At 26.3% G+C, this 27,257-nt stretch overlaps 5 protein-coding genes across 8 annotated transcripts in view; 3 read left to right on the plus strand and 2 right to left on the minus strand.

Annotated features, from left to right (window-relative positions):
* Positions 1-19: 19 nt before the first annotated feature.
* LOC127290567 (ras-related protein Ral-a) lies at positions 20-4,328 on the minus strand. Of its 3 annotated transcripts, none has more exons than XR_007844384.1 (6): positions 4,186-4,328; positions 2,575-2,690; positions 2,162-2,370; positions 1,897-2,071; positions 1,320-1,462; positions 20-745 (listed from the first exon to the last, which is right to left on the minus strand). XR_007844384.1 is itself a non-coding variant. In XM_051319245.1 (6 exons), exons 2-5 carry the CDS (start codon positions 2,677-2,679, stop codon positions 1,320-1,322), a joined length of 606 nt encoding a protein of 201 aa, XP_051175202.1. In that variant the 5' UTR covers positions 2,680-2,690; positions 4,186-4,328; the 3' UTR covers positions 20-745. The 3 variants fall into 3 exon arrangements, 2 of the variants coding, with proteins under 2 accessions (XP_051175202.1, XP_051175203.1); XM_051319245.1 differs by having other exon boundaries at positions 1,320-1,436; XM_051319246.1 differs by lacking the exon at positions 1,320-1,462.
* A 222-nt stretch (positions 4,329-4,550) lies between these two features.
* Positions 4,551-9,447, plus strand: LOC127290565 (putative ATP-dependent RNA helicase DHX57). The gene is made up of 12 exons (XM_051319243.1): positions 4,551-4,766; positions 4,859-5,027; positions 5,128-5,312; positions 5,403-5,857; positions 5,919-6,439; positions 6,511-6,821; positions 6,899-7,388; positions 7,462-7,847; positions 7,919-8,040; positions 8,123-8,445; positions 8,511-9,125; positions 9,207-9,447. Exons 1-12 carry the CDS (start codon positions 4,705-4,707, stop codon positions 9,348-9,350), a joined length of 3,783 nt encoding a protein of 1,260 aa, XP_051175200.1. The 5' UTR covers positions 4,551-4,704; the 3' UTR covers positions 9,351-9,447.
* A 162-nt stretch (positions 9,448-9,609) lies between these two features.
* On the minus strand, positions 9,610-10,913 carry LOC127290566 (uncharacterized). Its single transcript, XM_051319244.1, has 3 exons — positions 10,737-10,913; positions 10,062-10,640; positions 9,610-9,969 (listed from the first exon to the last, which is right to left on the minus strand). Exons 2-3 carry the CDS (start codon positions 10,543-10,545, stop codon positions 9,794-9,796), a joined length of 660 nt encoding a protein of 219 aa, XP_051175201.1. The 5' UTR covers positions 10,546-10,640; positions 10,737-10,913; the 3' UTR covers positions 9,610-9,793.
* A 128-nt stretch (positions 10,914-11,041) lies between these two features.
* Positions 11,042-16,764, plus strand: LOC127290564 (myb-like protein X). The gene is made up of 3 exons (XM_051319241.1): positions 11,042-11,286; positions 11,689-15,776; positions 16,594-16,764. The coding sequence occupies exons 1-3, from the start codon at positions 11,155-11,157 to the stop codon at positions 16,694-16,696; spliced, it is 4,323 nt and encodes a 1,440-aa protein (XP_051175198.1). The 5' UTR covers positions 11,042-11,154; the 3' UTR covers positions 16,697-16,764.
* Positions 16,765-18,197: 1,433 nt separating this feature from the next.
* LOC127290569 (IQ motif and SEC7 domain-containing protein 1) overlaps positions 18,198-27,257 on the plus strand; it is a 71,512-nt gene continuing 62,452 nt past the window's right edge. For both annotated transcript variants that reach the window (XM_051319248.1, XM_051319258.1), the window contains exon 1: positions 18,198-18,759. In XM_051319248.1, the coding sequence (XP_051175205.1) occupies positions 18,530-18,759 (230 nt within the window). In that variant the 5' untranslated portion in view covers positions 18,198-18,529. The remainder of the gene's footprint in view (positions 18,760-27,257) is intronic.

Below are 27,257 nucleotides of genomic sequence, written 5' to 3' on the forward strand. Positions count from 1 at the left end.
AACAAATAAGAGCGCAGAGTCTATAAATAAATAACAATTAATTTATTTTCAAAAAGAATTCTTACAAATATCAATGAAACGAGAATAATTTATATTATTATCTACCAAAACAAAAAAAGAACACGAAAATATTGTTTCTTCTTTTAAATAATAATTAAAAACGAAAATTCTTCAGCACTCTAAACTTAAAAAATGATTCACAGACTTTTTTTTAACAAAATGCGTCAATTATTATTATTTTTGTTAAAAAATTGTTTTTTTTTCATTAACAATAATACTCCTTATAAAATAGGAACTATAATGATTTGAGAGACACTATTTATTAGCACCGGGAATGTTTTTAGAAAAAAAAAAAGAAAGAAAAGAAGTAAGGTACCACAAAGTTCTCCCAGTTTTTTTTTTCTCTTACAAAATAGTCTTTTTTCAATGATTTAACTTTTGGTGACTTTGGTACTTTTCATCACCGGGTGTGTATAAAAAAAATCGCACTTTTGTAAATCACTGTAAAGTGGTAGAAAATCTGTTTTTTTGGTATACAAGTCACACGTATTATTTTATATGCACAAAAATTGGTTTTGCCAATGGGGAGGCGTGTGTAAAAAAATCTCGCAAAGTCTGTGGTTACTTATTTGAAGATTTGTTAAAGTAGAGTGCAACATTTCGTTTCATTTTTGCCGTCACTTGCTTCTCCTTGGTTCTCGTGTGCCTTACGAGCAGCTATTGCTCGCATCAAGTCAAAAAATACCTGAAAAATTAAAAATAAAAAAGAAAATACATTAGAATTAAATTTTCATAATTTTAAGCGCTTTAATTTTTCTCCTTAATTTCATTTTAATAAAACAAGGAAAAAAATTGAAGACAATTTTTGATTATTCGCATAGTCATGAAAAGCTTAGGTCTATTAATAGATAGACATATAATTTGAACGAATAAAAATGCGACAAGAAAATTTGCATATAAAAGACAGTAAAAAAGAAGCAGACATGAAACGCTCAAGTGGAATAATTGCGATTAAAAAAATAAAATACACGATGCGAAAAGTGCAATTAGAATTATTTTTTTTTTTCAATTCAAATCATTCAATAAGGAAAAAATGAATTGTTTATTGAAAAGTCCTCAATTTTTATTAATATATTTTTTAAATGATATAGTAAATAAAAATTGAGGACACTTTTCATGATTAACTTTACAATTAACAAATAAAGCGTTTTTTTTTTTTTGGAAATTTGTTAAAATCTAAACAAAAATTCAATTCGTTATTAATTCTTTCAATATATTAGAAAAAAAATGGTAATTTTTTTGTTAAATTATTATCGAACCTATAAAATAATGCACTTCTTTTTCTTCCTCTTCGCTCGATCCTTTCCACGACCATTACTCGCCGATTTGTCCTCAATTTTGCGTGATCGTATCTCACGCATCAAGTCGAAAAATACCTGAAAATGCGCAATCCATGCAATTTCTAAAAAAAAGCACGAAATAAATCTTATTTAAGAGAGCGATGCATCGCAGCATTTTTTTTTTTTAATTTTCTTTTCAAAGAGATTTACATGCTTTTTTTATTTATCTACAATATTAAAAAAAAAATGGAGTAAATCTTTGATTTAAAAAAAAAAACCTTGTATAAAATTTTATGGGAAAGATATTTTCTTTTACTTTTCGCGTAAAGAATTATTATTCTTTATTTTTGATTCATCAACAAAAAATTTCCGCTGACGAAGCAAGCTCACAAAGATCCATCTTTAAAATAAGAGTGAAAGTGACAATTACATAAAAGCAAATAGTGACAACATTTATAGAATAGCAATTAAATATATAAATGAAATTTTACACTTAACAGACAGTGCATTGAGTAAATAATTTAAATTGTTTTTTAAAAATAGAAAACAATCTCACCTTGTCGACATTTTCTTTTGTTTTTGCACTAGTCTCAACATAAGGAACGCCCCATTGTTGTGCTCTTGCTTGAGCCTCGGCCAATGAAACTTTTCTTTTTTCCTGGAGATCACTTTTGTTTCCCACTAATAAAAAGGGAATGTTTTCGTCGTTTTTTACTCTGAGTATTTGTTCCCTGGCAAGCAAAAATAGATTTTTTTGTTAATATTCTTTTATTTTATAATTTAAAAAAATTCTCTATATTTCTTAATTATTTTTTTTTTACCTGAATTCTTGTGTGGCTTGGAAACTGTCGTCTTCTGTAATTGAAAAAACACAGAGAAATCCTTCTCCACTTCGAAAATAGTTATCTCTAATAGCTGCATAATCTTCCTGTCCAGCAGTATCCAAAATATCTATTTGTACTTCCTCGCCGTCTAATACAACTGTTTTTCTATAAGAATCTGCTTTTGTCGGCTCATAATCCTCGACAAACTAAAAAACAAAATTCTCTAATTTAAAATATTTCATTTTTGTAAATTTAATTTTAAGTTGAATATTAATAAATTTATCAATTCTAATTTAGTCTGATATAGATATTTAAAATGTCAATGTCATGAAAAGTTATTAGATAAATGAGGTAATAGGTTATTAAACTTTAATTCTATAAGAGGAATTTGATATTCCACCCACACACACCTCGGCATACATGAATTGTAGAGTGAGAGCAGATTTTCCAACACCTCCACTTCCAACCATGATTATTTTGTGCAACGCTTGAGTAGCACCTGGTTTCTTCGACATTTTCTCTTGTGCTATAAAATAAATTAATTTTTCAATTTATAAAAATTATTTTCATTTAAATTAAAAAGAAAGTCTAATATTAATTAATCAAAATAATAAAATTAAAACAATAGTTTTAAATTAAAAAGAAAAAAAGTTTAGAAATTTAAAGAATAAATTGTTAATAGTATATACATAAAAAGAAGATTAAATTTTTCTTGATTTATTCTTTGATAAAGAGAATCAAGAGAAATGTTCATTCAGCAAATTTATCTTTTATCACTGAGTTTTGTATTACAATTTATTTGAATGAATGATATATACAAAGAGAATTATTTCCCACAAAATTGTGCGATGAAGATTGATTCAAGAGATGTGAAAATTCTCTGTGAAGAAATTGTCTTACTTCCATTAGTTGGAATTAGCGTTAAGAAAGACAGGATATGGAAATTAACTTGTCAGTGTGAGAAATCTTTAATAAAGGGTCAAGTGTAGCTAATTATACGGAACAAGTAGTGTAACTTTAGTTTCAATAATAAACTATCTCTTCTCTAAAATGATTCATGCAATTATTTTCATTATTAATACAATAAAAAAAAATTTAACAATGTTAATGAAGAAATGTAAGGCGTGACAAGTTCAGTTCTCTTTTCAAGAGCAAAATTTATTTATGTTTATGTATTTTTAGAATTATTTACAACTTTTAATAATCGAAAATATTCTATTAAAAAAACTGAAACTCTATATTTTACAAAAAAAAAAAAATGAAATTAATTAAATGAAAAAATGTTGTCAAAAGGAATCAGAGAAAGAATCTCATAAATAATTAAATAAACTATAGACTTATGAAAGTTTCATCAGCTGCAAAACTAGTTACGTTTCATAAAAAAAAAAAATAAAACCAATGAACTGAACTAAAACAAAATAATAAAATTAGTGAAAGGAGTTATGTAAAACAAAATTTGATTAAATTTCTATTATCTTTTGAAATTTTAGAAATATGAAAAATATAAACAAAGATTCATAGTAATAATTCTACATGCGACAACAGAAATCTCATAAATTAACCTTTCTTTCAATGAATATCATAGTTCTAAAAATACAATACATTAAACGTCACTTTTGACACCTGTCACTTCGTTTTAGAAAACATTGAATGTTTATTAAAATTTAATTATTTCTTATTGTTGAAGTTTCTTTGGTTAAGAGTAAATATTACTGTCTGAACTCGTGTAAACGTGAGAAAAATTAAATTGTTGATGATTATTTTAATATACACAAATATAAAAATTATAGAAAGTTTCTTGTTTTACTTATCAATAAGTTGTGATTATTATTTTTTAAGATTGATAAGGGCGGATACGAAAAATGAATAATGAAAAAGGCGGTGCCGCGCTGTCGTTTAATATCTGTCGATTTGCGGTTAGTGCATATCGATTTTCTTTTTTTTCAATGGAATTATGTCACTTTAAATGTGGGAAATAATCTCAACACCTGAATAAAAATGATGACCTTTAAAGTAAATACCTTTGAAAGATAGATCACAATGAAAACCTCTTGTGTACTACAACTATTCACGACAATTCACAACTGTTCACAACTGGCTTGCGTCACTCGAGGTATTTTACGTAAAATACGTATTTTACGTGCACTACTACTTCTACCAAAAAATACGTTTTGGTTGTATTTATTTTTTAAAAAATACTATTTTACACATTTATAAAAAACAGATTTATTTTTAAAAAATTATTCACGAACTTTATATTATACCCAATTCATCTATAAATGTTAAAAATAAATAAAAAGGACAATTAAAAATTTAAAAGGTCAAATACCGGAAGTCGAAAATATGTATCTGGGTCACGTGATCACGTGACTGTATCACGTGACAGAATAGTCTGCTAGAATTTCTGACATTGGAAAAAGTAGGGTTAGGATTAACAACAGTTTTTATTTACATTATTACAGAAAATTGTGCAAAAGAAATTATTAATAAATCTGAATTTTAAAAAGCTTTCTCGATAATATAATTTAATTGTGAATAAAATGGATCACTATAGTTCTCAATTGATGGAAGACATTGTACTTGAGGGAAAAAATTCTGCTCCGTGAGTATAAAAATAAATGCAGATAAAAATTATTATTTTAAACATATATACATATACATTTTGTCAATTTCATTAATGATTGTTATTTATAGAGTTAAAACGTTTGTTAAACCAAAAATAAAAACTTCAACTGCGTCAAATGGCTCAGGGACCAATAATCCAAAACCACCAAGAAAACTTAAAGTTGAATTATCAACTTTGAGAATTTCCGAAGATTCAGAAAAATTACTTTATGAAACTCTCAAACAAGTCTGTGGAGAGGTAAACAATGAATTATTTTTTTTTCTATTTTATAAATATATATTTTCACATAATTATCAATTTAAAAAAAAAATAATTTAATCGAAATATTTTCCACCAGGATTTCAAACTTTTAGATTCTTCGGAATTTCAAAATAAAAGTTCAAATCTTGGAAGACAATATTGGTTAGAAAGAGGAAATTTAGTGATAAAAGGTGTTATGGATTTTTCATCAAAGGATTCAGCACCAAAATCTCAAGATGAAATTATTCGACAATTTGCCACATCCACTCTTGAATCTTATAGGTATGCAAAAAATAATATAAATAAAAAATTGTTCACTAATAAATAATAGATTTATTGTAATATAATCTAATGGAGAATAAATATTTTTAGCTTTCATAATTCCCATTGTGTTGAGGCTTTGTCATTTTCTAATGGAAATGTAGGCAAGGCATTAGAAATTCTTTTCTGTAAATATTTTCAAGTAAAGAAAATCGAGGCAATTGAATTAGATAATCATATAGAAGAAAGTGATATTTTACAAAGACAAAATGAAGAAAAAGAGGCCTTGGAATCAATTTATGGTGATATGTTTGTTGAGAAGATAAAAAATCAAATTTGGGTTATTAAATTGAAATTAGATTATTTATTAAACAAAAAAGTGGATAATAAATCAGTTAAACCAAAACCGACAGAAAAAGAAATTTGTCGATTATTTTTACATGGAAAATGTCGATTTGGAGGAAAATGTAAATTTTTACATCAAAAACCACAGAATGATAGAGATGTGAAAAATAAAAAATCAGAGGACGATCCTTATTTTTTATTAGAAATTCGATTTCCAGAAGGTAATTTTTATTTTTATCAGAATTTTTGATTAGATTTTAAATTGATTTATTTTTTTCCCAGGTTCTAAATATCCATATGAAGCGCCGTATTTTTATTTTTCAAAAAGTGAATATTCTTTTTGTAAATTAAAAAGTTTAAGAATAATGAAAAGATTGTATGATGAAGCTTTGCAGCATTGTGAAAATGGTACACCATCGATATTCGCAATAACAACATTATTGGAAAATGAATTTGAAATTAAATCATATTTAGACGAATGTAAAGAACAATTTCTCGATAAAGATGATAAATTATTTCCAAAATTAAAGAAGGACAGTGATAATAATGGACCATCACATCATGTAAAAGGAGTTATGGATAAAAGAAATAAATCAAATATTTCGTGGGATCAAATTGTTAAAATGGACGATGAAATAAGACGAAAGTTTTTCCAAAAACAACGAAATTCACAATATTTAAAAATGAAAGATCAACGAAGAAAATTGCCCGCTTGGTCAATGATGGACAAGGTTCTTGATACTATTCATGAGAATCAAGTTACTATTATTTCCGGCGAAACGGGTTGTGGTAAAAGTACACAGGTTAGAATAATTTTGATTTTAATTAGACAAATAGTTACATAATTGAATTTTAATTATTTATATTTTTGTAGGTTCCGCAATTTATTCTCGATGATTGGATATTGAATAGAACGGAGGGTAATGATGATCACGTTGAAATTATTTGTACACAGCCAAGAAGAATAAGTGCAATTGGAGTTGCGGAAAGAGTAGCTGCCGAAAGAGATGAACGTGTTGGTCAAACTGTTGGTTATCAAATTCGATTAGAAAGCAAAATGTCTAGTAATACAAGACTGACTTTTTGTACAACTGGAATTTTATTACAAAGATTATCGGGAGATCCAAAATTATCGTCTGTAACACATATCATTGTTGATGAAGTTCACGAAAGAAGTGCCGAGAGGTAAAAAAAATTAAAAAAAAAAAAAAAAAAATTAAAGAAAAAAATTACAATTATAAAATATTTTCTAATTTTTTCAGTGATTTTCTATTAATGCTTTTGCGAGAACTTTTAAAAAATCGTCGAGATTTGAAAATAATATTAATGAGCGCTACACTCAAGGCAGATGAATTTTCCACCTACTTTGGTATTGTTCCCGTTCTCGATATTCCCGGTAGGACATTTCCTGTGGAGCAAATTTTTCTCGAAGAATTATTTGAAAAAATTAATTATGTTTTTGAAGAAAATTCCAAATATAGTCGACGAATTCGAGGCGATTGGAAACAATTGCAAATTGATTTGGAAACAATGGATATTGAATCGAATGCATTATGTGAACCAAAAGATCATATACCGGATCATAATCTTACACTTCCACAGATTGTTGGTCGTTATCCTGGTTATAATTTGCCAATTTATAAAGCTCTCTATCTAATGGATCCGGATAAAATAAATTATGAATTACTCGAGCAAACGTTAGAATGGATCGTTGATGGTGTTCACGATTATCCTCAAAGTGGATCAATTGTTGTGAGTAAAAAAAAAAGAAAGTATAGATTAAAATTTATTAACGATTTTATGTGAAATATTTTGATTTCTGCAGGTCTTCCTACCTGGATTTGCTGAAATTCTCACGGTGAAAGATTGCCTGAGGGATAGTAAAATTTTTTCAGCGAAAAAAGGAAGATTTTTAATAGTTCCATTGCATTCATCATTATCGAGCGAGGAACAGTCATTGGTTTTTAGAAAACCTAACGATGGTGTTAGAAAAATTGTTTTGAGTACAAATATTGCTGAAACTTCAGTAACAATAGACGATTGTGTTTTTGTAATTGATACTGGCAAAATGAAAGAGACAAGATTTAATTCCAATCAGAATATGGAGAGTTTGGAAACTTGTTGGGTTTCAAAAGCAAATGCTCTTCAACGAAAAGGACGTGCTGGTCGTGTTATGCCTGGTGTTTGTTTTCATCTTTATACAAGTCATAGGTATTTTATTAATTAAATTTTCTCATTAATAATTAATAATATATCAATGTTGATAAAAATTTCTTTTAAAGGTTCACTCACCAATTCAGTGCGCAGCCAATTCCTGAGATTTTAAGGATACCTTTAGAGCCGTTATTGTTACGAATTGAAATCATGCATAACGGAGGGAAAGTTGATTTTCAAAAAATTTTAGGTAAACTGAAACAAAGAAATTAAAATTCTTATAAAAATTAAATTTTCATGTCAGAAAAGAATAATAATGTCTTTTTTTTAAGGACAAATGATTGAATCACCGTCGAGGGAAAGTATAAATGCAGCAACAAAAAGATTACAAGATGTTGGTGCATTTGATTCAGAATTAATTTTAACACCATTGGGTCATCATTTAGCAGCATTACCAGTCGATGTAAGAATAGGAAAATTAATTCTCTTCGGAGCAATTTTTTGCTGTTTAGATTCAGCTCTGACAATTGCGGCATGTCTCTCGCACAAAAGTCCTTTTGTTTCATCTTTCGAGAGAAAACACGAATTAAACATCAAGAAAAAAGAATTCGCAGTCGCTAATTCCGATCATTTAACAACACTTAAAGCTTATAAGGTAATTTATATTATATCAAATAATTATTATTTTTATTAATAATATTTGTCTTTTTTTTTTTTTAGAAATGGTTGGAAATTTCATATCACAGTCCCCAGGCAAGTTATAGTTTTGCGAATGAAAATTTTTTATCAATAAGAACACTACAAACGTTGGCTGATATAAAATATCAATTTTTGGAATTATTAATATCAATTGGTTTTGCGCCAATTATGATAAAGAGACGACAAACTGGTGTCGATAGAATTTTAGATATGACGGGCAACGATCTTAATGCAAACAACGAAAATTATAAATTACTTCAAGGCCTCTTGTGCGCTGCTCTTTATCCAAATGTCGTTAAAGTTTTTACACCAGAAAAATCATTTCAAATGCAATCAACTGGCGCAATACCACGACAACCAAAACCTGAGGAATTAAAATTTCAAACAAAACAAGATGGACTTGTCAATGTACATCCGTCGTCGATTAATTTTTCAGTGGGACATTTTGCAAGTCCATATATTGTCTTCCAGGAGAAAATAAAAACAAGCAAAGTTTATATAAAAGAACTTTCAATGGTACCAATGTTGCCATTAATTTTATTCTCAGGCTATGGAATTAGTGTTGAACAACATGATGGAATTTTTGTCTTATCACTAGAGGATGGATGGATAATGTTTAGAGTTGATTCTGACAGGGTAAATATTTTTTTTTTTTATATATGTTAGAAATTAATTTATTTAAAACATATTACTAATTACAAAAATTGTTTTTTTCAGGTAGCACAATTACTTCAATATGCAAGAATTGAATTAGTTAAATTATTAGAGTTAAAGATGCAAGATCCACTTTTAAATCTTTTAAATCATCAGCATGGAAAGAAAATTATAAAAGCAATTGTAAAGATAATATCAAGTAATTAGATTCATTTTTTTGTTGTTGTAATATTTGTAAAATTTATTTTCCAACTACATTGAATATGTGATCAATTGGAAAAAATAGATTGTTTATTAAATTAAATATTTACTATTGAATGAAGAGATATTTGCATCCATTAACATTTTGTGAGTAATTTATTTTTTAATATGTAAGAGAAATAATAAAGATTGATTTTTGTATTCTAAATTGCTTTTTATAACAACCTTTTTATAACAATGAGTAAATAATGAGATTATTTGAAAATATTTAGTCAAATTTATTTATTATCAATTTTCACAATGAATAAAAAAAAAAAGAAAACATTCTATTACACCGTTTTTAAGAGTATATTTTTAAAAAGTTACCGCACAATATAAATGTTTATTATTATTATTAAAAATAACGAGATTACTTATTAATTAAATTTCTTTTCTTCATTTAAAATTTATCAGTCTTCATCACGTGCATAACCTTGTTTACTTCGTTTTGCTTTAATTGCGGCTACTTCTTCATCTCCAAGTTCTTCTTCACATTTTTTAATAACCCATGAATTAACTTGTGGAACTTTTAAATGAGACAAAATCATATTAACCTTTCCTAAAGTAAATCCTGTATGTAAAACACCTGGAATTTGAAATTTAATTTACAATTATTAGAAAGTTATATAAAATTAAATAATTTCAAAAATAAAATAAATATATAATAAAATTACGTACATAATCCAACGTCTGTATTTAAATCAAATTTTGTAGAACGTCTGTCTGATGTTATTTCATGAACTTTACTTGTTGTTATTTCGTTAATAATAAGACATTTATGACATCTTATTAATAAGAATGATCCTAATCCACGGCGGAATTCTTTTTCTAAATAACTTAAAGAAAGTGCTTCTTTACATGTTACACACCATAAATTTTTTCCAAGTTCAACTAAATCAACAATACGACGTCCTTCGGCAATTTTATTCTCATCTTCTGGTTCTTTTGTGCTAGCATCATCATTTTCAGAATTATTATATACTGTTTCTATTTCAGGTAATCTTAAAATTTCATTTTTTCCAGATACAATTATTTTTGCCTCATTTACTTGTTTCTCGAGATTTTCAACTTTTGACAATTCTTCATCGTCACTTAAATTCTCCTTCGTTCGAGGACGTTTTAAAATAACAGCACCAATTTCTTTCTCTGTATCCACTTGCATTTTATCAAATTTTAGATTAAATGATAATTCCAATAATAATAATATTATTCTTTAAACATTAAAGAAAATTGTTTTTTTTTACATAACCTCAAATTCTATAGAAATAAAAAATATTGTCAGAAATTATGTTAAACATTTTAATTATTTTAGTTTTCAATTATATCAGTAAAATAAAATAGTAAATACCCTACCTTATTAATATCCTGTGATAATTAAAAATTAAATGATGATCACACTGTGTGAAAATGTAAACAAACGAACTGTCACTTTTACTTCTGTATATTATTATTTATAAATTTTGAAATATTTCATTATTTTCATATTAAGTAGGAGAATTTACTAATGTGTTTTTTTAATTTATTAAAATATTTGTTAATTATAAATAAGCAATAATCAACACGTTTTTCTTTTAAATTTCTTTTTATCGATAAAAAAGGAAACAACAAAGAAGATTCAAAGTACGCCATCTGTTACGATATTTAAAAATTAAAATGAACTTTCTTCCTTGAAAATAAAAATGGCGACTTTTATGATGCAAAACATTATAGTGCACGTCAAGAATGATTAGATTGTTTTTTATAAGTGATTTGATAAGTTATTAAAATAATAATGGATATGCGATTAAGTACAACTCTTCTGGCTGGAGATCCACGTCTAGTGGATCACATTGTTGGCCAAGTTAAATCACAAGGAATTTTCGATCAATTCCGAAAAGAATGTATAGCCGACGTTGATACAAAGGTAAGCAAAACATTTTTTATTTATAATTTGTAGGCTATTGACTATTTTTAAACTTTCCTGACATTTTTGTTTTTATATAGTTTATAGATATAGACTTTATATTTATTTTTAACCTGAAACAATTTTATTCCTCGTATTAATTACTTTTACGTTAGTTAAGACAAAAAATTTTCAAAACAAACATAATTAAAAGTTACTTGCTACATTAAACAATGTAATTATATTGTAAATTAATTTTTTGATGCTATTTTGTGATAAATTAAACATAAATCGATAACATTGTTCCAGTTTGCATATTTTTCTTTTTTAAAATATATAAAATTTATAGGTTATGTTAGAATAGTTTAGATTTTTTTTAACCATCATTTTTTTTTGCATTTTAATGAAATATTATTTTTACAGCCAGCCTATCAAAATTTGCGAACTCGTGTTGAAAGTTCAGTCAATTCTTTTTTGAAATCACAAACATGGAAACCGGATATGAACAAAAATCAACTACGCGAGAATTTAAGAAAACACATTCACGATGCATCATTCCTTGATGTTGGAGTTGAACGAATAGTGGATCAAGTAGTAAATCCAAAAATTTATTCCGTTTTTATGCCACAAATTGAAGATGTTGTTTATAAATTTCTCGGTATGGAAAGGCCAAAGCCACGCGAAAAAAATGGATCATGTGTTCTTAAAGATTTATTACCTAAAGATTTAGATCCTGTTTCACCTGAATCAGATAGAAATAGTTTAAAGGAAGAATCCCTTGAGTCAATGGATATTAGTTTTGAAGATCAAGCTATTAATGGACAAAAGGAAAATAATTCCGAGGAAAATAAACCACAAACGTCAATCAATAATGAAATTAAAAAAGAAGAAGAAGAAGAAGAAGAAGATAGCAGAAAAATTGACGATAATTTAAAATGTGTCGATGATAATAAAAAAGTGGAGGATTCTAAAAAAATTGAAGATGTCAAAAATAATGAAGAAACTGTCAAATTAAACGATAGTAAAAAAATTGAAGATATTAAGAAGTTTGAGGAATGCAAAAAATTGGATGATACTAAAAAAGAAGATGAAGAAATTAAATGTCCTGATGAAATGAAAAATGGACAATTTGATATTGATGAAAATTCAATGGATGGCTTTGAAAAACCATTTTCAAAAGAAACTTCAATAACAAATCTTAATGCCTCATTTAGATCGGACGATAAAACTGAAGAGGAAGAAGAAAGTCCACAATTTGAACCAATTGACATAATGAATTTTAATGAATCAAATATTTCAAATGATTCACATTTATCAGGAATTTCTGAATTAACTAGTCATCGGTCACATAGTCCCAATGATTATTCCAATGATTTTTCAAGAGATAATTTTGAATTTTCCAATCAAGATCAAGATTCACAACTCAGTAAAGTCTCGTCCAATTCACGATTATCAATTGTCACCGATTTTGGTTCATCGAATCAGGCATCAACACCATTTTTCAATTCCAACGATGATAGTAAGGACAATTTCAAAGTTATTCGCGACATTAAAGATGACAAATGCAAGGATGAGAAATTTAATTTTGACGATATTAAAATAAAAGAAAATATTAACGAAAAAGAGAAGGATTCAAAAAGTATTAAGAGTCTCTCGTCGAGAGAGAATTCACGCGATGAAACTGATAGTGTGATAAAAGAAAAAAGCAACGAAAATCGTGATCTTAAGGAAAAGAGCGACAGCCGAGATGGAAAGGAAAGAAGCGAGAGCAAAGATAGAAAGGAAAGTAAAGACAGAAGTGAAAGTAAAGATAGAAAAATTAAAAGCGAAACAAAAGACACAAAAAATGAGTCTTCCAAATCAAGAAAAGAAAAAAGTGATTCAAGAGACTCGAGAGATTCCAGACGGCACAAGGATAGAAAAAAAAGTAGCTCAAGCAGTTCACGACATTCAAAATCAAAAAAAGAGAACGATCATTCACGAGAAAAACGAAAGGATACACCTGATAAAGCAAAAGATGCTTCGAAGGATAAAAATAAGGACAAAGATGAGAGAGACAAAGAGAAAGAAGAGAGAAAAGAAAAGGAAGAGAAAAAAGATCAAGAAAAGCAAGATGGTGTTCAAGATATGTCTAAAAATATGAAGGACATATACAAAGAAAAAATACGAGAATTACTTGAAAAAAAAGAGCTCACAGAGAAGGAGAAATTAAATAAAGACGCAAAAGATAAAAAAGATTCCTCACGTGATAAAAAGGATTACAAAAAGGATCATAAAACATCACGAAGTTCAGATCGTCATGATAAAAGTTCAAAATCAAAGTCCACCGATTCGAAAAATGACAAAAAACGTGACGATCGACGTCATTCGAAAGACAGTAAAAGCCGAAGTTCAAGAAGTGAAAAAGATTCTCGTTCAAAGAAGGAAGAGAAATCTGACAACAGTAAAAAAGAATCAAAAAGCGATAGTCAATCGTCAAAGGAAAAGAAACAACGTGATGAAAAAAAATCAAAATCATCAAAAGACGATCATTCGAGTTTAAAAAAAAATTCCAACGATCGTCGATCAACCGACAGAGATGGTTCAAATGGCAATTCAAATGGCAAAAGTTCACAAAAAAGTTCATCATCCTCGACAAAATCTGTCTCAACAACATTAACAAAAGATGCTAATAATACAAGTAATTCAAGTGGTGAAACATCCGAAGGTATTGAAGATTCACAAGGAAATGATAAATTAATTCCCAATGATTTGGAAGCACATTCTATTAAATCATTAAATAATGAGAGAGAAAATATTGATGATTTAAATAAAATTCATTTACCATTAAAAAAACGTCCACTCGACGATGATAATTCATATTCAAATGAATCGAAACGAATAAAAATTATTGACAATCCATCGGAGAAAAATCAATATTTTGAGAGAGAAAGAATTGTTCTGAAAATAAGAAAAAATCAAATTGTTAAAAATTCACCTATTGAAGATATTACAAAAGTTCCCGATGAAGAGCGCGTACAAATAATTGAAGTTCCCGCTGAAGATTGCGAAGAAACGGAAGAAATGTCCAATATGACATTAGCAGAAACTGCAATGATTATTCTTCATCAAGATGAATTAGTTGATAAAAATTTAATAAACAACGATCATAATAAAAAAGAATCAAAATTATCTCTAATGGAGGAATCAATTCGAAAATCACTTGACGAAATGATGTCTGATCAAAAATTAGTCGAAAGTGGCGATGATCCTGTAGCAAATGTTGAACGTGCAATTGAGACAGAAACTGAGAAGAATCTTCAAGAATTTGAAAAATCAGAAATTAATAAAAAAGAAAAAAATTTCCAAATTACAGAATTTGATGAACAAGACTCAAGAGGTTCATCAGAAACTGAAGAATTTGAGGATTTAGAAATTGAAAAAAATACAAGAAGCTCTGATATTGAGAAACAATTAAGGGAATTTGATGATAATGAAAATAATGATTCATCGGAAAGAACAATTGACACTATTTTAGAAGAAGAAAGTAGAGAGTCTGAGGATGAATTCATGAGAATTAAAAATATCTCCAAATTTGAGAAGGACACTGTAGAGGAGAATCTTGAGAAATTAGAAAGAGGTGACTTTAATTGGGAGGACGATAAAATTAAAGAATTAAATGATTCATTAAATTCTGATACTGTTTCGAAAATAAATAAATCTGAGGAATGTTCACGTGAAATTGAAAAAAGTTTCGAGAAAATTCTTGCAACAACACTTGAATTAAGAGTATCCATGGGTATAAAACGAACAACTGAAGATTTAATGCGAAATATAAAAATTGAACATGGCGAAAATTCGAAAAATGAGAAAATCATTGAAAAAAGAGAAAATCGAAAGAATAGAAAAAATTCGAATGAAATTGTCAATATAAAAAATGATAACAAAGAAGAAAACTCATCAATTGAAGATGCTTGTTTATATTTTATACCAGATAATGAACGTTATTTAAAATTCACAAATTTCCTTGAGTCTTATGAAAAAGAGTTGAAATTAAATGAAAATATCGATACTAATGAAGATATTAATATTGATAAAAATGTTAATATTAATAAAAATGTTGATATTAATAAAGATGATATTAATAAAGACGTTGATATTAATAAAGATGTTGATATTGATAAAGAAGTAGCAAATTATGTCGAAGAAGAGAATTCCGATGAAAAGAAAAAAAGAATGGCTCCACCAAAAAGAAAATTATCATCAAGTCCATTGAGTGATATTTTGTTGCATAATGCAAATAATAATAATGACGGCAACAAGGAAGGTGAATCGGAAGTTCTTGATGAAGGTGAACCAGTAGCGAAGAGGAAAAAATTGGGAAGACCAAAAAAGCAGAGACCAAGCCTAAATAGTTACAATCCTTCAGGATTATTGAATGGAGAAAATTTCGTTTTTCCACTGAGTCCCGAAAGTGATGTTTCAGCAACCAGTGAAAAAATAATAGCTCCACAAGTCAAAGAGGAAAAAAGGTAAATACAAATTTTAAATTATACAAAGTCCGTCGAATTCCTAGCAAATTAATTATTACTTTTAATGTAGCAATTTTTTTTAGATAAAAAAAAAAATGGTAGAGCTTTTTAAAAGTAACGCTTCAATTGCTTAGATAGAGAATCATCATTTTCATAATTCTAGTTTTAACAATTTTTCTAATTAAATTATTAATCATTGAAAATTAATTTGAATCAATAAATTAATTAAGGCAAAATTTTATTACAAATTTTATTGCAATATAACTTTTTTCGTTTTCGTATGAAAAGATTACTGTGAATTCCTGTCATCGTTATGCAAATATAACAAAATTAAGAAGATAAAAATGAATAAATGCTGCAGCCAATGTTAAAAATTTTTTTCAAACAAGTGTGTAGAATTCGAATTTTTTGTAAGTATTGTCAATAGATTCGAAATTTATTTTCGAATTAAAACTCATTTATAATACACAATGATTTTCAGACTTCACAGCTCGTTTGCTTTTTCGAATTTAATTTTCAATTATTCTAAGAAAAACACTTCTGGCACTTAAAATAATTTTTTTTTGTATTTTAATTTCTGTTATAATTATTTTTTTTCACGCATTTCAGCTGATTGTGTTAATTTTTTTTTCTCACTCTATTCGATGTCCTAAGGAAAATAAAGAAAAACATTTCATGAACGTTATTTATAATTTAAAATACGAATTTTCATTCTTTTTTTCTATTTTACAGATTTTTGAAAGCAATATATTTTTTTAAATGAAATTTCATAAATTAATATTTGTTTTAATAATTATTTTTCATTGAATGATTTCAGCCGACAGAGAAATAATCAACGATATTCAAGCGACGATTTATACAAGCCACGACCTTTATTTGCAACTTCATCTCGACGCAATAGAAGATCTAATCAAGCATAGCTATTACACTTCCTACGAATCTAAGTATTTACTTCCACTTACCAAAACTTTAAATATGGATAGCTTTAAATTTTTCAACTTCCGTTTTTCTTATAAATAATTAATATTAACATAACGCCTTATTATCTCTCATACTCATCTATTTTTCTAATTATGCGGAAAAACTTTTACACTAAATACAATTTTCAATTATTTAAGTAAATTGAAAGGAAAACATTATTGGAGTTAATAATCAAAATTAGACAAACTATATTGTCATTTTAATATAGTTAAATAGATGATTATTATTATTAATAGAAAAAAAAATAGATGAGTCACTTAAGTGCTTTGTAAAAAAAATATTCTTTTTTATTTTATTTCAAAAAAAAAATGTTTTAAGTAAATTTAAATGTTTGTATAAGAAAATTTTTTTCTTTTTGTTTTTTTTGATATGCCGTTTTATAAATTAAAACGTAAAATAGAAACACTTTTCTAAAGTCGCAATTATGCAATGTATATATATTATAAACGTGTATATATTATAAAAAAAAAATATTTTATATACTCATTACATAATTAAGTAGACATTTTGTATTTTCTTGTTAAACAATGAATCACAATATATATCCTTATCAAAATCTGTATAGACATGTGATATGTTTTTGATGCAAATTACTTTCGATTATATAGTTAAAAGCTTATATAATAATAATAATAATTTCTATTATTTAATGAAAATGTAATTAAAATTGTGTTCAATCAACGTACTTTATAATTAAAAATTAAAATTTATAACCTAAAAATTGAATAATTATTTGTTATTCATTATTATGATTAAAGAAAAATTTGCGTTACCTATTTATATGTATATATTAAAATTAATATATATTTAAATGAACTAACCTTAAATTTTGAAGAAGAATCGATTTATTATATAGATGAAAAATATTTCCATTATTATGAAACATTAACTTAAAAAACATTACGTTAATAAAAAATATCTTCAGTAGTCACATTGTATTCTTGAAAGAATAATTAAAATGCTACACAAATAATAGAAAATCACTGCATGTAAGTAAAAATATTTAATAACTAAAGCATCCACTATTTATATTTTTGAATTTCAAAAATTAAATTTTGAATCAAGTAGTTTCCATAAAAGGCGCGAAATAGAATTGCTGAATCTGGTTTAAATTACGCGCGCTTTCACTTTAATTACTTAAAATAAATAAAAAGAAAAGACTAAAAAAATATTTCTTAATAATTTTAATTTATTATTCATTAATCAATAAATAAATATATTTAAACATTTCAATTTGAATTTCAATGGAGTTATGTGGCACCACTGGATAAGAGTTGGCAACAGTTGGTAATGAAGTCCTCGTCAGTTTCATTGTTCACCCGAGAGAGTGAACTAGTATATTATTATTATCATTTTAGAGACGCATGCGCTTGTTAGATTTATTCTCGTTTCAATATATACACACACATTTGTGAAAATAGTGGTGTACAGTGTATTGGTTTTGGGGCGCAATGGAAAATAGAATTCTCACACCACATACGAGGGAGCCGTGGTGCGACAGCGGCAGAGACCACACAGAGGTACAGTGACGCAAGATGGCGAGGGTACAATGATTGCTGATTGCACTCTGTTAACAATCAATGTGACTTTTCACAACGAAGTCACATTTTTCTAAGTAAAATCATTGATATTATGTGTGAAATTATAATTCAAATAGTGTTCAGTGTTATTTGCAAGTGGATAATAATTTTACCTAACCTCACGATTGTGTAAAAAAACCGTTGTGATTAAAAGTAGTGGCGCGCGCCCCGGGGGTTGTAAGTAAACAAACGATGAGCGCGGTTCTTAGTGTCGGCGACCCAGGTGGTCATCTCGTTGACCCTGATGTAAAAACCATTATTGAGGAGAAAAATCAGTTAATTGATCGACAATATGCCGAAATCGAAAGGCTTCAACGTGAATTATCTGATGTTATTGGCGAGCGGGACGCTCTACTTTGCGAAGTGTCAAAATTTAAGTTCGAACTTGATATGGCTGACCTAAAACGACTGCATGTTGACAGGTAGGTGGGACTTGATAAGGATTTTCTTTTATTTTACTCAAAAATGTCGAATCGATAATCGTGCCAACATTTTGCCAAACCAATTTGACCTGCTCTAATTTTTTTTTTTTTTTTTTTACTTTTACCGGTTTATGTTTTATAATGTTGATTGAGATTGTGATTTTAACCTTAGATTTTTTTGCAAATTGTATCAGATAAGTATTGCATAAATGTCTGTAATTTGACGAATTTATCGGATTTTGGTAATTCCAGGTTAGATTTGATTATTTATTGCATTAATCTGATTTTTTTTTGGAATATTTTATTGCATAATGACATGAAATTTTTATTGCACTTAATTTTGGTATTTATAATTAATTTTGAGAATTAACTATAAAAATTGTGTCACAAGGGGGGGGGGGTTTATATACACATGTGTCATATATAGAATTCCAGGTTTTATACTTCGTTGAACTGTTTCTATACTTAGGCGGGGAAAATTGATTTCTTTCATGCACAACCGGTTCCTCGTTTTCTTCTCTCTTTTTTTTCCAGTTCTGTTGTCTCTTTTATGTATATATGTATGTTCAAGAGAAGAACGCAATCTATAGATATTCAATCGGCTTTATACAGATTAGTTTTTTCGATGCGATTTCATGGATTCACCACAAGATTCCTTTCGAATTAAGTGTGTCAGGGCTCAAAAAGGATTAGTTGATCGTTTCTTTATCCATGATCATGACAAGTTAATTTGAATTAAGTCATCTAATAGTATTGCTTTTAACATTTTTTATTATAATAGTCATATAATTAAAAATTCGTTTCAATCATTATAAATTGTAACTGGAATAAGAGGGTAAAGCAATTTTATATCATATAACTGAAAACATTTAAACGCTTTTTTATTTCAAGGCGAGACAACTTTTAAAAAATAATTGTTTGTAATGGACTATAAGATAAGATTATTATTTTTAAATATTGTATTAATTATTTTTCTTTTTTTAAGTCTATTATAAAATTATAAAATTATAAAACCACAATTTAAAATATTCTTTATTATAGATGTTGGCGAATTTCTGTGGTCATTGTGGTTACCGAGGATAATTTTTTTTTTTTTATGAGCTCATTTTACCGAAGAATTTGTCTTCTACTTTAACACATTTTGTATAATAGAGGAAAAATTGATGACGACAATGTTTAGCAAAGACGGTAATTGATAATTGGCTTTCACGATCTTTTAGATGAGCCAAAAGTTTTGAACGTTCAAATGAAAATAAATTTTTTTGTAACTTCTTTAAGTACGAATTTTATTACAAAATATTGTTTAAAATATCTAAAAAGAAGTTATTAATTTAATAATTGTTTAATTTACTGTTTTATTTTTCATTGCCGTTATAATTTTTAATAATTTATTAGATTGAAAAAAATATTTTGTTCATTTGAACGTTCAAAACTTTTGACTCATTCTTTTAGCAAGTGATTCGAGAATGTAGAAGGTTTCTTCGTTTAACATCAATAATCGACTTTGTTATCAAGATTAGACAGTTAAACAAAAAAAAAAATTTTTTCTTCATAACTAATCAAGATCAAAATTTGAAATGAAAAATTAAATTAATTTCATTAGAAAAAAAATGTTCTATTTTTCGTAATTGACAATTTCATTCAGCAATTTTCTAGTTTGTATATAAGATTTGACATATATATATATATATATATATATATTTGAGATAATTTCCCATCTCGTCATGGTGGTTACATTCTTGCGAAAGCTTCGTTCCACTTCCAAGAATCGAATTAGACTACACCCACGCTTAAAACTTTGGCAAAAGACGATTTCATCGAAAGAAGAAAAGTTTGTCTCTTATCACTTTCAACTTTTATTAAAGTTTCTCGTTAATGTTCTTGTATAGTAAAAAAAAAACTGTGGGAAGAGAGAAAAAAGGGGGAGGTAAAAAAATAATTTCACCTCACTAATTACTTATACTAGTATAGAAACAGGAAATTTGATTTTTTTGAATTAATTTTGAAATTTAGAGATTGTTTTGGTATTATTTAGCATATTTGTAGGGTTATTTTGAAATATTATAAAATTACTCATATATATATATATATATAGTTTTTGTGATTATGTATGAGAAGATATGAAACGGACCTATAAGGGATCTTTGGCATATCGTATATCTTTGAAAAGGGAGAAGGAAAAATAATAAGCAAAGAGTTAAAGAAGGTTCCCACGTTTGAATTGAATTGAAATGAACGAGCTGTGATATATATAGTTTTAAAGTTATGTTCGTGTCGCTACAATTATTATTTTGTCTACTTCATTTGTAAGTAATGAGTATACGTCATTATAACAAAAAAAAGAGACAATCTTGAATTTTTTTTTTTTTTTTTTGCATTCGCTGGTCACGGGTGAAGTGACATACATGAACGGGAAATGACCTTTGCTTGTCCTAATCTTATTAAAGTGATTTAATAGCCGTCGCGACGACTATTGTGGTCAAACTATTCTTGGCTTAAGAAAAAAAAAAGAGGTACAAAGACAGTGACCTTCTGTATAGCTCCACTGACCTTAAGAAAAGCTTGCAGGATTTTTTTTTTTTTTTTTTTTCATTTCTAGTTTAAAATTATTTTTTAGTAATAAAAATATTTTTTTCATTAATCAATAATTATTTGCTATAAATAATAGTTAAATAACCGCGTATTTGGAAATAATTAGTTTCTATGAAGAAAAAATAATTTTTAAATTTCAAAAAATAGAAATAGTAATGAAAAAATAGAAAATGATATCATTTTTTTTTTATATTCTTTGCGAAGTTAATTGCTTTTATCGAGATACAAGTTGATACGATAAATGATATCAGTTTATATCAGCAAATAAAACAGAAAATTTCTGGAAATTTTGTAAAAGGAAAAACTTTTATGGAAATTTTTTGGATTTTATTTGGCTCAATTATAGTGTTAAATAGAATTTGGTTATAAAAGAATTTTTTCAGTTTTGAAATTTTTCTGGATAAAACCTACTCATTATTTTCTTTCCCTTTAATATTTGTTTTTTATTTTTTAAATTATCTTCCAATGGCAATAAATCGTTTTTTTTCCTTTCATCAATATATCGAAGAGAGAAATGATGTGTTTTTTTTTAAATACGTTTATTTTGGACATATCTTTTTTTTGAAGAATAGGTGTTCTTCTTCTTCTTTTGTGGGCGTGTGTTTACAGCATCGAGGTTAACCAGTCAACCCAAATTGTATCCCTGACTTCTTTTACGTGACTCGATCAAGGATCTGAATTCGGTTTACTGAGACCCTTTCTGGAAATCGACAGGGGTCCTCTTTAGTTTCTTTTTGAGTTTAATTTTTTTTTTTTTCTATAAATATTTGTGGCGAATATTAGCAATCATTTTTGTTTACTTCTTGTGTGAAATTTCATTCTTATTATATAATTCAAAAATCTTAAGAAAATCGTCATCTCGATACTATTTTTCACTGAATTAGGTATGAGAGAATTTATTCTGAATTAGGATTTTAATTTACATTTTTATTTTTTTATTTCGTTTGTAAAAATTGAAAAAATTATTATTTTTTTTATTAAGTACAAATATTTGAAATCCGGAACTTACCTTTGATTATATTTATACAAATTGATTTCGTAGAATAATTTTAAACACGCCTTTGACTTTTGAGAAAAAAAAAACCCATTACGCAAAGGTGCTTAATGTTTTAAAATTGAAGGGCGTCAACCGTGAATATTTCCTCCTAGTGACGTTATATTATTGTGTGTTTAATCAAGCATGCGATACAAAATGAAAAAAAAAATTGATTTTCTATGTAAAAATAATTATTCTTGAAGGTTGTTCTTTACAATTTTTATATGGAGTAATAGATAAGAAGGGATTTTGAAAATTCCTCGTATATTTTTAATTCAGAAAAATTATTCATACAGTTTATTTTGTAATCCTAATAAGCTGATGATTATTTTATCCTCTTTTTTTTTCTTTTAATGACGTAAATTAATCGAAATTTATTTTACTAAAAAAAAGGAAAATAATTTTTATACTTTAAAAAAATTTTTTTTTACAATATTTATTGTTTATTAATAAAAAATATTTATTATTAAAATAATAAAACAAAATTATTTAAATATATTGATTGCCGGTGTAATTTTTTTTCATTAACTATATAACTGTGAGTTTCATAATTCATCATGTTTTCAGAAAGATTTATTTCCTTTTGTCTTCTTTCGTGAAATACGATATAATTATAATAAGATAATAATTTTTTTTTGTGAATTAAATTTATGTTCACATAAATCAATAATTTTCCCTAGCTTCTTAAATCATTAATAATTACAATTTTAAAATTATATTTAAAAACCATTTTTTGTTATTTTACCTGAAAAATTGTTTACAATTATTTTAAATGTTAAATTTAATAAAAAAAAATTTTGCAATTTTTTTTTTTTAATATAATTAAAATAATTTATTATTAATTTCAAAAAAATTATATTTTCAATTAAATTCGTTATATTTTATTATAAATTGAATAATAAAAAAAAAATTATTCATGTCCTTGACTTTAAATATAAATGAAAATTGAAGGACCCGATACGGCTACTTGTAATTTTTCCGGAGAAAATAATTTCTGTCAAAAGCAGAAAATTTCACATTAAATTAATTTTCACTCTCAGTTTAGTGTGACCAATATTTCTATGGGACTATACCTATATATCCCTAAGCACATGTTATATACATATGTACCGGAAAAGAAGAGTCCCAAGAAATTTGGGTCCTATTGTATTCCACATATAGTGCACAGCTGTATGCATCATCTGTCAGTAACGTACGAAAGAAAAATTTATCATGTATTTTTCGCAGTCTACTCTTCTTAATATATATAGAAGATGCAAAGAGTAGTAAAAAAAAGAAATTCTCCTTTTACTTTAGAGCTTGTAACATTTTGTTTTGCTATAAAAAAATCTTTGCGGTTACAATATGGCTCAGAAAATTTTTCTCAACTCTATTTTCCATCTAAATGATTTCCGCGTCCGGTGCATTGTCCCCTTTTAAAGGGAAATGCAAAGTTATATGTGTGTGCGATAAAAAAAAAAAAAAAACTTCCATAGTCTCAGGGAATATTTTATATTATATATTTAAATAAATTTTATAATAAGAATTATGAATAAAAATCTGTTTTTGATTATAATTTTCTTTTTATAATTTTTATTTTTTAAAAACAGTTTTTAGATTTTAATTTTTTTAATTTTAGTAGAGATTTGTTTTACATTTCTATTTTATAAATATTTTTTTAAGTTGGAAATTTTTATTTTTATAAAAAAATTTTATGTAATAAAATATAATTTTATGTAATAATTTAAATTATCTAGAAATATTTTTTATATTTTTTTCGTTTTAAAAATAAAAAAATAGTTTTTATATATCGAATAGGAAAAAAATTTTTTTTTTTTTTAAAAAGAAACTTTCGTCATTACTTTGCATGATAAATGGATTATAATTTTGTTTCCCCTTTAGAAAATAGACAATGTTACAACTGGAGGATTCAGAATTTTCGATTACGTAGCATTTTTTAAAGGTTCATCGTTAATCTTTTTTTAGCTCGTGTCAACCACGACAGAAATAGTCCTCTTTTATAGTTTTGACAGCTTCCATATTTTAATTTATAATAAAAGCGTGAAATATTATTATATGATGCTTTTAATGTATTGCTGTTTAAGAAAAAAAAAAAATTTTTTTTGCCTCTTTTCTCTAATTATCGCGCCTTTTTAGCATTTATTTTTTACGAATGGATTTTTGCTTTCTCATATAAGAGGAATTAGTATTGATATATATTTTTTTTTTACTTTGAAAGTAAAAAAGTTTGTCCTTTAGCCCCAAGGGGTGAAATGTCATGTTTCGTAGAATTTTTATTTTTCGTTAAAATTATTCTAACCCAGTTTTTCTTTGAATTTATATTTTTATCATTATAATTATTTCTATCGGTTTCTTGTATGATTATAAAAAAATATATAATACACATACAGTAGTAGATATATTCCTTTTGGATTTTCTTTGATCATTTTCGAGATCTTCACTTTGTTGTTGTAGCTGTTGGAAGTCTCTTAAAGCCAAGAACTCCACCGGCATTGGTTTATTTATGATTTCTAAAGACTCCCGCATAGTAGCTCCACGTTTAAATCTACCCCTTTCAATCTTCATCGTTTTATAGGTCTTCAATGTATAACCAACATCAAAGTTTCTTTATTCTTCTACCTATATTTGAATTTTCATTATTTGTCATTTTGTGGCTTCATTTTTTTTCAGAAACAGTCAAAGAAATCGATTAAAAATTTTTTTTCATAAATTAATAACACAATTTATTTATTTATTTTTAGTTTTTATTTTTTTAAGTTTCAACTTTTATTATTAATTATTGTACAAAGCTGAAATACGCAACGTTTATAATAAACGATTTTTAAAGAAATAATTTTTTAAAATGAAAAATTCTATAATTTTTTGCCTAAAAGTTTTTTTTTTTATAATTTGTTGATTACAAATACAAAAAAATATTTTTTAGGCAAAAAATTACAGAATTTTTTATTTTAAAAATTTTTTTTTTAAAAATCGTTTATTATAAATGTTGCGTACTTCAGCTTCGTTTTATTGTTATATTAATAATAATAATTTGTTGTATTATTTATTCGTAATTAATTATTTTCCATTTAATTAAAAATTATCTATTATAATTTTTTTTTGATTTAAAATTATTGTTAGCATTATTATTATTATTATTTTTATTATATTGTTGTAAATTTTTTTCTGAGAAAGTTGGGATTAATTTCTAAATTTAGAAAAATGCTTCCGGTTGTTAATTATTTTTTTTTTTTTTACCTGAAAAATTCACAATTAACGGTATATATAACTAGTGTTTTCTACCTTGTTCACCTAATGGGTTGTCGCGTAAACGAGTGATCGCCTTGCGTGTCAAATTTGCATGAAGGTGAACGGGTTTCGAAAGGGGTGAGTGAGTCTGGTGCCCCTTGAGTACAATTGTGACCCTTTTGTTTATGCAGTCAACTGATAATTATATGTATACGTCTATATATTGACCAGGTTGTTTTTTTTTTGCCATCAATACCAGGTAAAGGCAAACAAAAATTTTGAACCTGATTTTTTCGATGCAAAAAAAAAATTATATTTTTCCATTCAGTAATATTTCTATATTAAGAAAAGAGAAGAATACATAATTATATAAACAAAATTTAAAGAAAAGAAGAATTTTGTAAATTGTAATTAATTATTGTATTAGTAATTAGTACGGCGGAGAAATTAGTAAAAATTAAAAAAAATAAAGAAATTTTGAAAAATAAATTTCTAGAAAGTAAAATAAAAATAATTTTTATTAAGAATGAATAATTTATTTCGAAATTTTTGATACTAAAAGAGAGAATAATAATTTTTTTTTTTTAAATTTAAATTTTATTATGGAAAGGGATTATAAAAAATTAATATATTTAATGGATTATGGGGAAAGTTTTTGATGTTGAGTGTACTTTATACAAGGCTACTGTTCTTGCATTAAGTAACTCCGGTGTGCAGATGATACATGTCATAGGCGTCGCAGTGTTTGAACTTTTTATATTTTTTTTTCACACCTTTATAAAAATTTTCAAGTTTTCTAAAGATAGAGATACGAAAGTTCCCAGTTTCATTCCATGGCTAATAAAATATTTACTGCTGATTCTCCTCCGTTTTTCTCTCGTTCCAATAAAAGAGAGAGAGAGAGAGCATAGGTTCGATAATAAGAGGATTTTCGACGAAGAATAAAGCACCAGTAGTTTGCCAGAAAGATCAATATATATTATAAGAACTTTTCAAAGATTTGGCTGTATTTCAGTGAAATGAAGTTTGTTCACTTATTTTCTCAATTTTCGTTTAAACAAAAAATTAAATTTTACAAAAAAATTTATTAATTAAAAACATAATTAAAAAAAACAAACAGTTATAAAAATTAATAAAATATGTAAAATTTGAATAATTAATTATTTTGGAAAATTGTTACATTTTTTTTTTTTTTTTGAAAACTATTTTTAATTATTTATAATAATTAATTTTTTATTAATTAATTATTTACTAATTATAAAAATTTTCTTTTTGTTGCAGGTGTGTTATCTTTTTTTTCCATATTCTATAAGGTCACATAAATGTGAGTACAATATTAATTATTTATTATACCGGCAAAGATGTGTTAAAAGATCAGTTTGAATTGAGATAATTTTAAAATGGAATTTTTTGTTTTTAGTTTAAAAAAAAAAAAAAAATCTTTGCTAATGTCACACGCACATTTCACTCTTAGTTTCTGCGTGGTGATCGTATAATTATTATTTAACACATATTTTTATCTCTTTATCGTAAAAAAATGGGCTTGAAATGCAAGAATGGTACACATGTGGTTAATTCTGGGCGGCTTTATAATTACGTGAGCACGCAAAGCCTATAAAATAAGTGTCTTGGGCCTGTTAGT

This window comes from Leptopilina boulardi, unplaced genomic scaffold, assembly GCF_019393585.1.
Source record: "Leptopilina boulardi isolate dan_hultmark-lab unplaced genomic scaffold, ZJU_Lbou_2.1 LbouV2_70, whole genome shotgun sequence".
Classification (NCBI taxonomy): Eukaryota; Metazoa; Arthropoda; class Insecta; order Hymenoptera; family Figitidae; genus Leptopilina; species Leptopilina boulardi.

Coding starts and splice junctions, on each gene's coding strand:
- LOC127290566 (XM_051319244.1), bottom strand. CDS start 10,545: ATGCAAGTGGATACAGAGAAAGAAATTGGTGCTGTTATTTTAAAACGT. Junction 9,970..10,061: donor AAATACAGACGTTGGATTAT/GTACGTAATTTT, acceptor TTCAAATTCCAG/GTGTTTTACATACAGGATTT.
- LOC127290565 (XM_051319243.1), top strand. CDS start 4,705: ATGGATCACTATAGTTCTCAATTGATGGAAGACATTGTACTTGAGGGA. Junction 8,446..8,510: donor CAACACTTAAAGCTTATAAG/GTAATTTATATT, acceptor TTTTTTTTTTAG/AAATGGTTGGAAATTTCATA. Junction 9,126..9,206: donor TTAGAGTTGATTCTGACAGG/GTAAATATTTTT, acceptor TGTTTTTTTCAG/GTAGCACAATTACTTCAATA.
- LOC127290567 (XM_051319245.1), bottom strand. CDS start 2,679: ATGTCGAAGAAACCAGGTGCTACTCAAGCGTTGCACAAAATAATCATG. Junction 2,371..2,574: donor TACAATTCATGTATGCCGAG/GTGTGTGTGGGT, acceptor TTTGTTTTTTAG/TTTGTCGAGGATTATGAGCC. Junction 1,437..1,896: donor CAAAAGAAAATGTCGACAAG/GTGAGATTGTTT, acceptor GCGCATTTTCAG/GTATTTTTCGACTTGATGCG.
- LOC127290564 (XM_051319241.1), top strand. CDS start 11,155: ATGGATATGCGATTAAGTACAACTCTTCTGGCTGGAGATCCACGTCTA. Junction 11,287..11,688: donor TAGCCGACGTTGATACAAAG/GTAAGCAAAACA, acceptor TTATTTTTACAG/CCAGCCTATCAAAATTTGCG. Junction 15,777..16,593: donor CAAGTCAAAGAGGAAAAAAG/GTAAATACAAAT, acceptor GAATGATTTCAG/CCGACAGAGAAATAATCAAC.